Source organism: Cuculus canorus, chromosome 1, assembly GCF_017976375.1.
Source record: "Cuculus canorus isolate bCucCan1 chromosome 1, bCucCan1.pri, whole genome shotgun sequence".
Lineage (NCBI taxonomy): Eukaryota > Metazoa > Chordata > Aves > Cuculiformes > Cuculidae > Cuculus > Cuculus canorus.
The window spans coordinates 185,417,699-185,434,544 of NC_071401.1; the positions used below are offsets into that span (position 1 = coordinate 185,417,699).

A 16,846-nucleotide genomic window follows, 5' to 3' on the forward strand; every position below is an offset into this window, starting at 1 on the left:
GTGCTGGGGGAAGTTATGGAGCAGATCATCCTGAGTTCCATCACAAGGCATGTATAGCACAACCAGGTGATCAGGCCTCATCGGCATGGGTTTACAAAAGGCAAGTCCTCCTTGATTAACCTGTTCTCCTCCTATGAAAAGGTGATCTGCTTAGTGGATGAGTGAAGGGCTTACCTGTGGATGTTGTCTACATAAAATTTAGTAAAGCCTTTGACACCTTTTCCCACAGCACTCTCCTGGAGAAACTGGCTGCTCATGGCTTGAGTGGGCACACTCTTTACTGGGTAAAAAAAATGGCTGGATGGCTGGGGCCAAAGAGTGGTGGTGAATGGAGCTGAATCCAGTTGACAGCCAGTCACAAGTGGTGTTCCCCAGGGCTCAGTATTAGGGCCAGCTCTGCTTAATATCTTTATCAATTATTTGGGCAAGGGGATCAAATGCACCCTTAGTAAGTTTGGAGGTGACATCAAGTTATGAGAGAGTGCTGATTTACTTGCAGGGAGGAAGGCTCTACAGAGGAATGTGAACAGGCTGGATTGATGGGCTGAGGCCAGCTGTATGAGGTTTAACAAGGTGAAGAGCAAGGTCTGCACTTGGGCCACAACATCCCCATCCAATGCTACAGACTTGGGGAAGAGTGGCTGGAAAGCTGCCTGGAGGAAAAGGACCTGAGGATATTGGTCCACAGCTGGCTGAACATGAGCCAGCAGCATGCTCAGGTGGCCAATAGCATTCTGGCTTGTATAAGAAACAGTGTGGCCAGCTAGAGAAGTGATTGCCATCCTACACCTGGCACTGGTGACTCTGGACCTCAAATACCGTGTTCAGTTTTGGGCTTCTCACTACTCACTTCTTCCCTGAGCCTGGATCACCATCCCTGAAGACTTTTAAAAGATTCGCAGATATGGCACTTAGAGACACAGTTTAGGAGCAGACTTGGCAGTGTTAGGTTAATAGTCGAACTTGATGATCTTAAAGGTCTTTTCCAACCTAAATTATTCTATGATCCTATGGTTCCTCATATATATAATGCAGTTTAGTAAAGCATTTATATTTTATGCTTGATTCTGAACACCTTTAAGTCTCACCATTTCCAAGTAACACATGTATGCACATGCTTAAAACGTGCTCAGTTAATTTTTTTGCTTAATCATAGCTTTTATCTTTAAAAGAATATTATATGCAACTATCAAATAGAATGACTATGTTAATATGGTCAGGACTTATTATTACAGCATTATAAATTAGAAACCTTAAAAATCTACCGTATTTTACATTTGAAAAATTAGCCTTTATTTACCTACTCCCCAAAACACTCACTCTTCAACTCAGTGGTGCTAAAGACAGTCTGTTCCAGAGTTTCTAGTTCTTACACATACCTACAATTCTAATCTGTACAGTTGCTACATTAGCCTGGAGTTTCCCAGAATCATCTAGAGAAAAAACCTACATATAGAACTTACACTTTCAGTTCCTTAACATCTGGGTTAGTTTCTGGTAAGACTCCTATTCCTCGACCATAACAGGTGCCACCATGAAGATGAAATTCTATACATGAGACATCATCCTTGTCAGAACTTGCTTGTTTTGTATGAATACTGTAAATCCTCAGAAAACTTCCAATCTTGAAGGGGAAAAAAAAAATGATAATACAAAGTTAGTTTCTTGGAAAATTCTTGAAAAAGCTTCGCTGAAAGTTCTCACTGAGTCACAGACTAGATGAAGTTGTCAAGGATCTCTGAAGATTGCGTAGTCCAACCCCGATATGCAAAGCACAGTCAACTACAGCAGGCTTGTTAGGGCTGTCTCCAGTTGTGTTTTCGATATTTTCAAGGATGGAGACTCCAAAACCTCTCTGTTTGTTTTGCTTTATTGACAACATTACTGGCAGCAAAGGCTGACTCAGAACCAGCATAAGCCTTCTTATGAAATTCTACTTTCAAGCAGTCATCAGAAGACAGATCGAATGAGTCAATATATTCCTTGTCTGAGAGCATAATTTGTCTTCTATATACACAACACAGCTCTACAGAGACTGACATGCTGTGATTTGTCCATGTCTGATCGTGCTCAGGAATTGACCTCATGTCCATCATCACGCATGGCATATTATCTGTTTATGCATACATGCAAACCCATCTGCTTACCCAGACTTTATCATACCTTACTCATACATTACGAACAACATTTTTCAGAGCAGGACAAAAGGCAATATGTTAGAAATTTAAAGATTTTGACACCGTTCCCAACTCTTTTAGATCTTCTCCTCAGGTATGGGGAATACGCTTCTTGTTTCACTTAGAATTACTATGTGTTCTGTGAAACAGTTTTGTCAAATTACACAAAGACACTTAGGCTAACTTATACAAGTACCTATTAAGGAAGAAATTATGGCGTACCGAACTTCCAGCATATTTTTATAATTTTGCTTTTATTTCACTCTCATTGTCCCAATCCAAAAATCCCAAACCAAAACAAAGGTTCTAAAGCTCCATAGTCTGACTGAATTATATAGTAAATTTCCCTTCACCGAGGGAACCACCTTTGAATCAAATTAACTAGCATGCAAATATTTTTTAGAGTATAAAATATGATACAGCAGATAGCTGGCAAGCTACACACATTCAGTAACGTGGATTTATGACCACCCTAAGTATCTTTTAAACAGTCCCATATAAATGACCAATATTTTAAACTTACTTCAGTTAATATTACAGCAACAAGTCCCCAAGAGTAAGGAAAAAGACTACTATAATTGAAGAACTTTTTTCTTTCAAAAATGATGTATGAAAAAAATAATTAGTTACTATATGCATAAACATAAAACATTAAACATGGGACAGAAGAACCCAGAAGCCAAGAATACAAAATGCTGGTTTTGCCTTTTAAAGGTATGTGTTGAAATTCATGCAAGAGTCAACCTAATTACATTTTAGTGCAGCACAACTTCCCAAGACTTATGATCACTATAAAAATATATCTTCCTATATATGCATTACACTAGATACCTTTTCTAAAAATGTTATTATTTCGTATATTTTAACATCCCTAAGAACCGTATTAAGGAAATGTATTACAATCAGCATTGCCAAATACCGAAAAAGTCCGGAAGGTCAGGGATGTGAACACAGACCATCAAACCCGACGGAGGAGAGGATGCAACCTCAGCGAATACCACTGGGAGGCAGCATCGCTCACTTAACTGCGGCGAGCAAACCACTGGGTGGTTAGGGAGAAAAATGTTAACTGTATTTCTGTTGTTTACAGAATGCCGCAGACCGAGCACATTTTATATACTTTACTGAGAAGAAATTACAATCTACGTTAAAGCAAACACCATGATTTACAGAGCCATCACTAAAATCTAATACAAACCCAACTCCTTATTTGACTTCGCAGTTCTATTTACAAACTACCTACCTCGTTTAGAACAAGTTTGTTTGAAATGCAGTTAAAGCAGTAAGAATACATTTCTTGCAGTAATATAAAATCTACTAATAACCTATTTGCAGTCTAATTAAAATATGACCATTTTAAAAATACATATTAAAGTTAAAAAGAATTAAAAAGAAGCCACATATGCAGTTCCCTGTAACTAGTCAGGCAAAATAACTTTTTTCACAGAATCACTAGGTTGGAAAAGACCTCCAGGATCATCAGGTCCAACCATTTTCAGAACTTTTGCTACACCGTTGTTTTCACACTTCAGACACTGAAGAATTTGGAATGGTCTTTTCCCATGGCATTTAAATGTTCATGTTTGGCCAGAAAGACACTCCTGGAAAGAGGCTGTCTTTACCTACAGGAATCACTTAAAGTGTACTAATTTTTATACCTATTTTATGGCTGATGATATTAAATGGTATTTGTCATAATTTTATCATACATAATTTTATCAACAGTCTGAGTAAATTGTTCCCAACATTTTGCGAACACGAAGGAAGCATATGCACAGAATTTTGGTCTTGTTCTTCGCAATAAAATACCAACTTGAATCCATATAAGGGTTTGGAGGATGTAGGGGTGGGGGGGGGTGTTGTGGTTGGGTTTTTTTTTCCCCCCTTTGGAAGAGTACAAAACCAGAAGTAGGTAAAATACTACTGATAGGTCACAGGAACGCTACTCGGGCCTGAAAAATAAGAGGCTAGGTATTACAGCTATGCAATTTATTTAAGCTGCAGGTTGGAGATGTGAATCAGACACAAGAAAAGCTTGCAAGGCTTCTTAGTCTACACTGCTATCAAAAAGATGTGATACTATATAGGGTTGGGTGAACCTGAATATGTCAAAATTCTGCATCTGAAGATACACAGCATGAAGGAAATATTGTGAAACTACAGACTAGAACTTGTATACATGCCCAAGGTTAATTATTTTAATCGTACTATCTAGAAAATGTATGGCAACACAAAATTATTTTAACAGGCCATGAAGGTAACATACAGTACCACATGGTCAATGAATGACAACACATAAGGAAGCCTCCAGCCAGATGCGGACAGCTGGACCCCTGCTGTGCACTGACTGACCCCTGATGCTTGCTTGCCATAATGCTTATCATCTAGTAAAATGATGCAGATAAGAGAAACCCAGGTCACAGACCTATTCCTGATTAGTATGGCAAAGTCTCAGAGAATACTGAGAACTTCTGGAAAATATAGAGTAATAAAAGGCTGAAGAATAACGAATGACAACCTACAGGGATTAACCGTACTCTGCAAAGTTAGTTGCAGGCTGGGGTTCCCAGAGTAAAGAGACAGCCTCATGCACCCCAGGTAGCCAGGGGAAGAGGAGAAATTTGGGAAAAAGCAGTGAAAACCATTGTCTTTGCTTAGTTGTAGCTCTTGCTCATATCTTTATGCTTCAAGAAATAATCTACTTCAGAAATGAGAATTCTGAAAATTCTGCTTGTGTTCTGCTAAGGCAGCAAATGCTGAAAAGACATAATCTTACTCAGCAGGAAAGGCAAGTCAGTAAGTATAGGGGACAAAAAGCCTACTTACGTTATCAACCACAGTTTATCTTCAACATTACTAAAGTTCTCTCCATTGAACATTGTAAATATTATTTGATTATCTTGAAAAATGGGATAAAAAGTTCATATCTTGAGTGTTCTCTGGACAGACAATCCAAACAAGGAACTTGTAACAAACTCTTGCAGGAATATCTCTGACACTCCAGGATTTACTAAAAATTAACTATAATACATTACTCACTTTCTCTAAACTGTAGTGCTTACTCAGAGCTTCCTTGTCTGAATATGTGCCTAGAGAAACAATTTTAAAATAAGAACAAATATTTAAAGCTTTAATTTCAATCTGCCCTTCTTGGTAGCAAGGCTGCATAGAAGAGACTGTTCCCACATAAAACATCATTTCAGATCTGCAACTGTCACTGCAAATGGTAAATGACAACATGGGAAAGTGTGACCTAAAATTCCTGTAACAATTTACATTCAAAAAGGCAACTTAAGCTATTGTCAAATACAGAGAGATGGCTAAAATGTAAGTGTGATTTATTGTTTCTGAAACCATAAACTGGCAAAACACCTAGTATAGTTTTCTGTCCACAGTGTTCTTGCGCTTGCACTCAGGAAGGTCCATATGCTCATACTAAATGCTCTGCAGCTTTATATGTCGACAGAAATGATTTTTAAAAAATTTTTGGCATAACAAGACCCTGAACTAAATAAAATATTATACAGATTAATAGAGTATTTCAGTTATATTTTCTTACAATAGGACAATTTCCACTACTATTTAAAACCAAAACTTTTTCCATCTTAGAAGGTCTCCCCAAATTTTATTATATTGAGATTATTCTATGAAATACAATTAACTGCATCTATTGCAATCTGAACTAATAAGTCTTCCTGAAGTTTAATTGTTAGGATATCAGCACTTTTTCTCAATAACTCCATTAAGACAATCCACTAAAAAGCTGTGTTAAAAATTTATCTAACTTAAAACTTTTACAGTTGCATGAGTGAAAGTATTACAGCTTTGGACACAGCCAGAGGGTAAAAATGGCCTGTGTTGCTCAGTAGGTCAAAGCAGGTTTCTTAATAGTTTACTTTGACATTACAGCTTTTGCTACACAGTGCAGCATCCAGCAAAGGCACTGGTACTTCAGACATAAGAAAGAAAGTGCTTCGGGGAAGAAAAAAAATTGTCAGCACAGATGAAGACATCCCATGTACCACATATTCAGTAGGAATTCCTGAATATAAATAGGAGAGAGCAACTCATCATCAGCTACTCAAAAAAATATGTTTTATTAATAATAAAATATTTTCCCCTTAATTTTCAAAACCTATAGCTCCAATAGACATCAGTAGTTACTCTAATCAATAGGTTATACCATTTAGAAGAAGAAAAATTCTGTGAGAGAACCTACGAATAATGAAGTATTTCTGTGAGCAAATTTTGTTAAGAGTTCTTACATAAAGTGCATTATTTGCTATCTGTCATTTGCTTATGAACTTAAAAATGATTTTTGGTTATAATGGTCAAGGCATAAAATGAAAGATGTATTCTTCGTTAATTTACTGTATTCAGAAGCAAGATGGCAGTATTGCTGAAGATCAAATGTTTAATTATGTTGTTGTTTTCCGTATCTAAGCATAATCAACATTACTGGCCTACTAAATGAAGATTGCACTGCAAATTGCAGAAGTTTATAGAAGAGAATATCTTTTACTAACTTCAGAATTACAGGCCTTTAATGTGACCACAAATTTAACCCCGCTTTATATCATTTAAAGAATAATTCTAAAGCACAGATTGCATTTTCTGAGTGCATTATTTTCACAGGATTATATATAAAATTACAGTGTCTGGAAAGAACTGCTTAATAGGAAGGGTTTTTTTTCATAGCAATTTTAAGGTAATGAGGCTGTTTTACACATATCAAAGGAGTTTTGCATTCAAATAAAACATATTGGAAATACAGTGAAAGATAAAGAGGAACATTTGAAACTAATTAACAGCAGAACTGAATTGATACATTCTCCAGAGTGAGTTCTAAGCAGAATACAGGCCACAAAACAAGAGTTAGAAATATCAAGCTGTCCACTACCTTAAGTGATTTTGCCAGCTGTACATGGTTATCATAGACTAGAATGTCCACTGTTAGATTTCGCAGCTGATGAAGAAGAGTTTTTTCTCCTTCCAGGTCTCTTGCTTCCACAGGAACCTTCCATGTTGGGTAGGGACATTTTGTGCCATCCCACACCTGCAATGCAAATAAACTATTCCAATATGCTCAGAATACTTTAGATTGATATTTCAAATATATTTTTTAACATATTTATTGATTAAAAACTGTTTATAAGAAATCGTAATTGGAGTCTCGGTCTTAAAGTCCTTGAATTACTTAAATTAGAATTTATGGGATTTTATTACTATTATTATTACTTATTGAGTATAAAATAACCTCTACAGAAAATATGATCAAGTGTTAAGACCTGAGATTTCTTATTTAAGAAAATCAGCACTAGCAAAATGTCAACTGTTTATCCAGCAGTTAAAACTATTAAAATTCACCATAGACAAAACTGTGTGTATTTAATATTTCAGTCCTGCTACAGGGTTTTTTAACCACTCCTGCTACAATATATAAAGCCTGAGTACACAGTGCATACTCCCTTAATTACCGATTTCTTACAGACTATTACTTACCCAGAACCTATTACAAAAATATCAGTATGTGACACATACTTAACAACAAGGAATCTAAAAATTGTATATCTAATGGGGTGGCCTGCATGAACCTCATGAAGTTCAACAAGGCCGAGTGTAAGGCCCTGCATATGGGTTGGTGCAATCCCAAGAGCAAATACAGGCTAGGTGGAGAAAGATTAGAGCAGAGCCCTAAGAGGGACTTGGAGGTGTTGGTGAGTGAAAAGCTGGGCATGAGCCACGTGCTTGCAGCCCTGAAAGCTAGATGTATCCTGGGCTGCATGAAAAGAAGAATTACCAGCAGGCTGATAGAAGTGACAATGCCCCCCTCTCTGCTCCACTCTCATGAGACCCCACCTGGACTGTGTCCAGCTCTGGCGCCTCCACCATAAGAAGAACATGGACCTGTTGGAGCGAGTCCAAAGGAGGGCCACAATGATGATCAGAGGGCTGGAACACTTGTACTATGAAGATAAGCTGAGAGAGTTGGGGTTGTTCAGCCTGCAGAAAAGGTGGCTCCAAGGCAACCTTACAGCAGCCTTCCAGTATATCTAAAGGGGGCTAAAAGAAAGCTGGAGAGACTTCATACAAGGGCATGTAGGGATAAGACAATGGGTAACAGCTTTAAACTGAAAAAGGCTAGATTTAGATTAGGTATAAGGAAGAAATTATACACAGTGGGGGTAGTGAGGCATCAGAACAGATTACCCAGGGAAGTTGTGGATGCCCCAATCCTGGAAGTGTTCAAAGCCAGGCTGAAAAAGTTCCAGCAGAACTTGCCCCTGCCCACGGCAGGGGTAATGGAACTAGATGATCTTTAAGGTCCCTTCCAACCCAAATCATTTTATGATTCTAGAAAGCCAAGTTCTTGATACACTGAATTACTGAAATATCAATAGAGTTATTTTGAGCTATCAAAGCTATTGTTAAAAGGTAAGATTACCAGGAGACTTAGTAGTGTAGAACTAAGATCTTACTACGTAAATCAAACATTAAAATTTCAGTGATAGCTGCTTATAATGTATTCTGTAAACTGTAGTTTTCTGAGTTCCTGAAGATAGACTGTTCTCGAAGACAAGAAAAATAATCCGCTGAAATACTCACATAAAAAAGGAAAAATCTAGAGGCATTTGGACTGTAAGACTGAAATGCTGCACTTCATAGGATTTCATGCATAGAAGCTCAACAGAAGCTACTTTTCAGACAGTTTATGATACTAAGGCATTTTGTCTTATGAGGTAGGCACTGCAGAGAGGGAGAAAAAAAGGCACCAAAGCTTAATTTGTAAAGGAATTCTACCCCTTATGCTTAACTGCTGTGGATCAGAGGACACACAGGAAAATTTCTATTAATCAGCAAAGACCTGTGTAAGTACACTGAGAATAACTCATGGTTGAAATACTCATCCTGAATCAATAGATAAAAGGGAACACTGTTCACAGTGAAAATGACCCATAACATCATATTAATGTTACCAAATAAGAGTGTATTCTGAAGGACCCAGATAATGAGGTGGCACATGCTGCCACTGAGTAAAAAAAAAAAAAGCCTATTGCCTTCTGATCCTGTACACCAAAATACTTAAAACCACCTTTGAAAAAGAGGTTGCCCATTGCTTGAATTATCAAAGCTTTTCCAGAATGAAGCTTGAGAAACATAAATTTAGTGCATATATATTATTAATACAGTCACTTCGACAAAATAATGAACCCTAAGTTTTCCTGTTATTTTTCAACTGGCTTTATTCAGGACACTTTGGTAATTCGACGCTGTGGTAATTCTACACGTGAGATGGATCTGACAAACGGATTCAAACAACCTGAATGCTCCCTGTCAGAAATGAGTATGACTACTCAGCTTTAAAATGTCCTTCACTAGAGGAACTAATGAGGCCAGTGTCATGGCACCTTTGGAGGAGTTTTAAGTCAGTGAAGCTTTCTTTACAAGAAAAAAAAAACAAACAGCAAAACCCACCACTTTGGAAAAGTAGCTGGTTTTGGTTTTAACTTGCACAAACATGAAAACTGATCAAGCTCTCTACCTCAGTAGCTTACCAGTTTCACTTTACTCAAATTATGGATCAAAACAGAGAAGCCATGGTTTCAAAACCAACACTGGTCTAAAAATCGTCACTGATTAAACTATTTTTGAGTAAGGAAAAGCAAATGGTTCCATTACTAGTCATGAATAGACTGGAGCTAAGAAATCGTCAGTGACAATCTTTGATCGCCATTGTCAGCAAAACACTGGAAAAGGAGAGACATCATGAAACCTTTATCTCCAGCAAAGCATGCTAATTGTATGACACAGCTTAAGGTAGACAATTTAACTAATGGACAGAAGAAAGAAAAGAATAACAGTAAAACTCTCATGAAATGCATAAATCAAAGAATAATTTCTAGTGTGGGTTTTTTAAATCTCCATCAGCTTGTACAATAAAATTCTCAGAAAAAAGGTAAGCACTACCAAGTTCACAGTACCTTCTTTATGTCATGTCAGCCTCAGGTGCTGTGCATATCCCAATTAATTTAAGAAGTGTAATACTAAAAGTTACGCTATGGGTGATGGACAAAATCACTGAAATTCATTTTAGCTGTCTTTGAAGTAATCCCCACTAGTTACATGAACTCAATGCTTAAAATAATCATTATATTTTATATTAGAATCAACCATTAATATAACTGATATACTCAGAATTACATGATAAATTTAAATCGTTACTATAAAACGTACAACCAAAATAATATAATATTTAGTGATGACTATTTGACCTGGTATTGAATTTAGCCTTCTTTTCTTGCAACAAAATAATAAGAGATCTGTTTACAATGTTTTAAAAAGGCTTCTCTTCTTTCGTGACCAAGATTTGATATGAGAAAGGAACTTTGTACTGCTTGAAAAATGGAGGAAATCAGCAACAGCATACCAATGTTAACATACCATTCTTAAGCTTGTCAAATGGATTTTAATATGGATTTAAGTATTTAATATTTTATACTACTAAAAATACCATAAAAAGAACTAATAGCAAAAGAAATTTATCTACCATTACTTGATTTCAAACTTTCACCTTTTTAAACCTACTCTTAGTCCTACCCCTGCCTCCCCCCTAGTCATTATCTTTACTATACAAAACTGACAAAATCCACTTCAGATCTTCCAATAAATAAAACAGTGTAAGGAAATAATTTAAGAAAGCACTTGTCTCTGTCCTTGCAAATGGTCCTTCAATACTGAACATATACTTATTAATGAACAACTTAATAACAGTCCTGAAATTTTACTGGGTCTCATTTGACAACTACTTCACAAGAGATAATTAAATGGAAATATTTGTAACAGCTGCAAAGCATATTATAGGATGGCACTTCAGGTTTATTTCTATGTAGTGCATACATTGTTCTGTACAAGAAAAGTCTTTGCAGGTTTAATGAATGCAATGTGCTGCTTCTAAAAATCTAAAAATCTACCGTATTAAGTTCTAACTTAATACAGTAGAACAATAATACTATGAGATCATAAAATAGAAAATTGTGTATCATTCACATTTTAACAATTAACTTATAAAAGAGGAAAAAAAAAAATCAGAGGAGTTTCAGAATAACACCAGACTGACATATCTGGAGTTAGAACCAGGAAAACTATGCAGATCTCTCTTTTTTTTTTATTTAGCTGATGTTAAGGAACACCCTTTGAAAGTATGAAAGCACTCTCCTGTTGTGTGACACTTCAAATTTTGTACTTTTAGTGAGCACTGATCCCTAAAGTGCTCGTTTAACTAAAAGAAGCTACCAAAAATCCATCATGATAGATTGCATAATCCATTCAGTTGTCTTCTAGATTGTGCTACTCACAGCATTAACTATATCCAGCATGTCTAGAAAAATAAGCAATAATTGCTGCTATACTAAAAAATAAGATTAAAATTTAAAACTAACAATTTTTTTCATCCTTAAAAACCTTGCAGTATTTATCTACAAATGGTTGTTTAAACGATGATCAATACTAATGTCATCTTACAAAATCTCTTTAAAGAAAGAAATCAGAAACAACTTTAAAGAGAATTGGGATTTCTGTTTTGTTTTCAGAGAACCAAACCTGTCAAGGATCGTAAATTTACTTAAGCTGGAAATACATATCTGCACAACATTATTTAAATCAATTAAGTTTGTTTTATTGAAAACTGAATCACAACGTGTTAATAAATAAATCTAACAAATTATTTAAAAAATAAATCTACCTTTAGAAGAAATGAAGATCCATCCACTTTTGCTTTTCCTACCAGCTGGCAAGTGAGATCAAAGAATATCATTGGCTGAACACCAGCCAATTTTGCTGCTGGCCCAAAGATGCAAAGATTACTATCTGCCCAAACTCGTAATTCCTCTATAATTTTCTGTTCTTCATCCATGAAAGTGTAGACTTTGCTAGAGGTTCGAGGAACTACTGGTGCTCCTACAGTTCCGTCAAATGTCAAAGATGCAAATCCTGCACTGGTTATTCCCTGCATCTGTCCATTGTATTCCCTGATCTGTAACAAAACATGAAGGAAAAAAAATGGTTGCACTGCATCGAAACATACATATATTTCTGTTTTAATATGCGCATGAAGAATGGATCATTGATCATTTTTGTTCCCTATTAGGTGCTATTAGGTGAATGAAGTCAAAATAAAAAAAAAAAACAAAACAAAAAAACCCAAGTATCTTTAACAAGAAAAAGTGAATAAGCAGAAAATATAATCTACAGAGAGACAGACCAACACCTACCTGTAAACACACAGCATCAATGCAGAGTATTTTATTCAGAAATTTCAAAATGTTTGCATAGGGAACACATCAGGATTGTTTTTACAGATAGGGAAACTAAGGCATGAGAGAAATTAATTTTTAGTGGTCAAACAAAAGAATGATGGTAGAGCAAAGTTATTATGGAATCATGTTTTCTGAATCTCACAATAGCCCTGCTTCCTGATATTATGGAACTGAAAAAGAAAATACTGGTTCTTAGAGCTATTTTTTTCTATAAAGCAATCCAATTTTTCAACAACGCAGTGACCAGCTTGCAACCCTTGAATTATGAACATAGCTTTCACAATTACTCATATGTTGACTGCTTTGCATGTAGCATGTCCCCTGTATCCTGCTGATTTAGCTGTGTACCGTATAAAACAGTGTTCCAAGCCTGAAGAACTCCTTCAAGGAATACTTCTAGGCTAGTCTTATTATTCTTGGCACTTTTTATATATACGTATATACATACACACACATACATATATACACGTCTCTGTGTGTGTACATATATCTCAAAAGCACTGCATGGTCTCTTCTCCCAAGTGATAGGACAAGAGGGAATAGGCCTTAAGCTGCGTCAGGGAAATTTACAATGGACATGAGGAAAAATTTCTTCACAGAAAGGAGGTTATCAAGCACTGGAACGGGCTGCCCAGGGAGGTGGTTGAATCATCACCCCTGGAGGTGTTTAAAAAGTGGGTAGATGAGGTGCTCGGGGACATGATTTAGTAGTAGACAGGTATAGTTGGAGTTGATGATCTCCAAGGTCTTTTCCAACCCAATGATTCTATGACTCATTATCCAGAAATCTCAAATTGGCTGTTTTGATCTATCTGTTTTTAATAAAAATTTGCTTACCAAAAAAAGCAACAAGACTTCTGAATACAGCATTTGAGAGACAATCTAATCTAGGATTCCCAGTGCTTACAAGTCCTACTATTTCAAAAGTGCAGAATATGAAAGACGTGACAGTATAATATTTTACCAAAACACTGCCAACAATTTACGCCTGTATTTCATAAAATCACTAAAATTTAAATAGCACAAAAATAAAGTATGCCTTGGAAATTCAGAAAGAAAGCAGTTTAGTCTTGGTGACAGGAACCGCTTTAATCCCTGCTACTTTGACATAACGCATAAGTACATTAATGATCATTTCTAGGATAAACTTTAATTTACTTAAGCATCTCCAGACCTGACCAATGTAGCACATCAATTCACGATGCAGTTTTTATTCATTTTAACACTGAAAAGCTTTAGTCTTTTAAATTTTAGATTTAAATACTGAAAATACAGGAAAAGCTAATGGTTGAATCAGGAAAATACATAGTTTCATAACCAATTTGTGCCCATTATCCACGACCTGGGAAAAAATATTCCACTGTAACACTAAGATGTTATCTAATAGAAATATACAGATTTGATTTAGTTGCTGCCACTGGCATTATATTCCATAGCTTCTCAAAACAGGTAACATCCAGAGGGGAGAAAACTCTCTTTGATCACTTTACTCATTCATCCACTATCAAAAGAAACTTCATGCATATTTTTAAATATCTCCTGACATGTAAAATGTTTGAGAGTGTTTTAATTTCCAGTTTATGAACTTTATTTCTTCATTAATTCATGTAAATTATCATCAAAATGTCTTGACTCCTTTCGTACTAAAAATTCTGTCCCAGACCTCTAGCCAATTTATAAAGGCTCTGCAACTTCCAGGAAACCAATTCAATAAATTACTTTGTCACCCTGGGATTCCACCACAGACCATTTATCATTTCCCAAAACCTTTATATCATGTTTTGAGCATTCATGAGGCTCAAGTATACAGATACTTCTAACATCTCCTAGTATATTTAGTGGATTTGAAATCAGCCTTAATGTAGGGAAAGGCAGTTATAAAAAAACAAAAGAAATAAAACATGTAAGAAGGTAAACCTAAATTGTCATGATGAGAAAATTACAAATCATCTTGAAGCAAAACTAAATGTCCTTAGGCATAGGTATGTGGTGAAGCCACTGAGTGGTCTCAAAGGTAAACAGCAGTCAATGTTATTTAGTGAACAACAGAACAAATAGCAAAAGTAAATGTAGACGGATTACAGAAATATTTTACAGCTGGAAAATTACTTATGTTTAACTCACAGAACAGGTGACAGTCAACAGAAATTCTCCAGGCTTGTAATTTAAAAACAAATCATTGCTAAAGTGATGAGGAATCACTGGAGTGCAAGATGAACAAAATCCACGGGCAAATGGTGTTTCATTATGGTACTTTAAGTAGATCTCAGATCAAGTTAAGTAGTGATAGTGTAAACTAGTTATATTTTCCACACACAAATGATTCTGAAATTAAATTAAACTTAGAGAAAAGAGATAATCTGAGGCAATGTATATGTCTCATTGTACATGATGACAATTCCCCCTCAGCAGATTTTGTGTCATTTATAAGGGCCTTGGGGATTTTTTAAAAAATGACCAGGGGCGTGGGGAACAGGGAGGTGGGGCAGATGGCTGTCACTTTAAAAATGCTCTGAGGAGTTTAAATAATTTCAATAATGGCTGCTAAACAGAAGTATTTTCTGGGACAAAACCAGAGCAGATAAAATGTGTTTGGCTTGTTCTAAGCAGTCAAATAAATTCCAATACATTTTGCAGGTGTCTTTGGCATAGATTTTAAAAACTAAGGAACAAAAGGTGAAATGTCATCTCAACAAACTCTGTGGAATATAAACTCCAGTCATTTCTGTGAGGTACAAGTGTATCCTGAATATGCTTATTGCAAAGAAGCTAATCTTGAAATATTTATAAATAGATTTACAGCAACATAAACCACCTGAATTAAGTATTTTTTTTAAACTGAAGTTGGTATTATTCACCACACTCAATGGAAGAAAAAAGTGTGATAGCAAATAGTGTATAAAGCCGGAATAATAGCATCTCCAAGGTAGTTTTCCATCAAAACTGATTGTTGAATTGCAAAAACAAAGAACTTATGAAACCACCGCAGTCACAGATCATCTTACAATAATAAAAAAAATGCCTTGTAAAACAACATATACTAAACTAATGTACACATTCCTATACTAAGAAAGAACATTTCCGAAAATAAATTTAACTATTGATTTGTGGAACAATTAGGATTCAAGATAATATTTTAAACATGAGTACATTAAGCTTAAGACTTGATGATTATTTATACATATAAAATTACTTCAAGACATAAAGCTGTGCTGTGGGTTTTTTTTTCCCATCTGAATTATTGCATCACCTGAAATGCACTGCCCAAACTTTTATTTCAATTTGAATATACATTCAGCTGAAAACCTCATTGTAAATTATCCTTTACCTAAGCAAAGTCAAAAACTTATGATTCATGGCTGACAACAAAATATTAGAAGACTGATCTTCACATGCTACTACCCAGTCTTCCCTTAATTGCAGATATGTAGTATATGTGAAATACTACTGAAAAGGAAAGAAAGACTGCAAAATTGTCTACAGGCAACGTATCTGGAAGAATTAGTTTCTGTGGTAAGCAGTACTATTGTCCTCAGTTAAATACATGTATATAAGCACAAGTCACACTGTGTGTCACAAACAGGATTCAGGTGACACTGAATGAAGGTATCTTATGCAAACAAGCAGCAACAAAACAACTTCTCCTTCTGAAACACAAAATCTGATCACAGCCTTCCAAGAGCAAAAAACTTCATGAACGTATAGACAGGGTTATAAATAGCTGTACTGGAAAGCTTTTGGCTAGATGAGCACTGAAAAATTCCAAGCATGTAAATGCCAGCCTGACACCCAGGAAAGCCCTTTCCATAACACACTACTCTTATTCCACAACCATTCTCATAAACAACCCTTTGCCATACTAAGTTTTATCATCTCTACATCCCCAGCACTTACTACTAAGCATTTTGATTCTATTGAAAGGTTAACAAGACACCCCCCCCCCCCCCCCCCCAAATTTGTGTCTGTTCCACCACTGCTGAAACTCTTCAGCTTTACTAGGAATTGCACGGGGCTAAGAGGAAGGTAAAAGTTGGAGAAAGACGTTTGGAGATGTTCCTCACTAGCCCTCTCCAGACTTTCCAAACTCAGAACTTCAGTCCTACAATCTGGAAACCCACATTTTTAAATCTAACCTGGAAACAGTAAATACTTGCTTTCCATTCTGAGTCTCATGCAGTGCTCGAGGGTAAAATGGGATGGAAAGTTAAAAAAACTCGTCATGAACACTCAAGACGTACTTCTAAGGTAAAACTAAATTGCAGATCCAACATTCAAATGATATATGCATCCTACAACAGAACATGCAAACAGAGAAATGCTTCAATATATAAAAAAATTACTATGATTCATTAA

The 16,846-nt window shown here is 35.9% G+C and overlaps 1 protein-coding gene across 3 annotated transcripts in view; it reads right to left on the minus strand.

The window, feature by feature from the left end:
- Positions 1-16,846, minus strand: part of POT1 (protection of telomeres 1) — a 69,401-nt gene that overhangs the window by 16,778 nt on the left and 35,777 nt on the right. For all 3 annotated transcript variants that reach the window (XM_054074567.1, XM_054074572.1, XM_054074581.1), the window contains 3 exons: positions 11,920-12,210; positions 7,078-7,233; positions 1,464-1,624 (listed from right to left, as the gene is read on the minus strand). In XM_054074567.1, the coding sequence (XP_053930542.1) occupies positions 1,464-1,624; positions 7,078-7,233; positions 11,920-12,210 (608 nt within the window). The remainder of the gene's footprint in view (positions 1-1,463; positions 1,625-7,077; positions 7,234-11,919; positions 12,211-16,846) is intronic.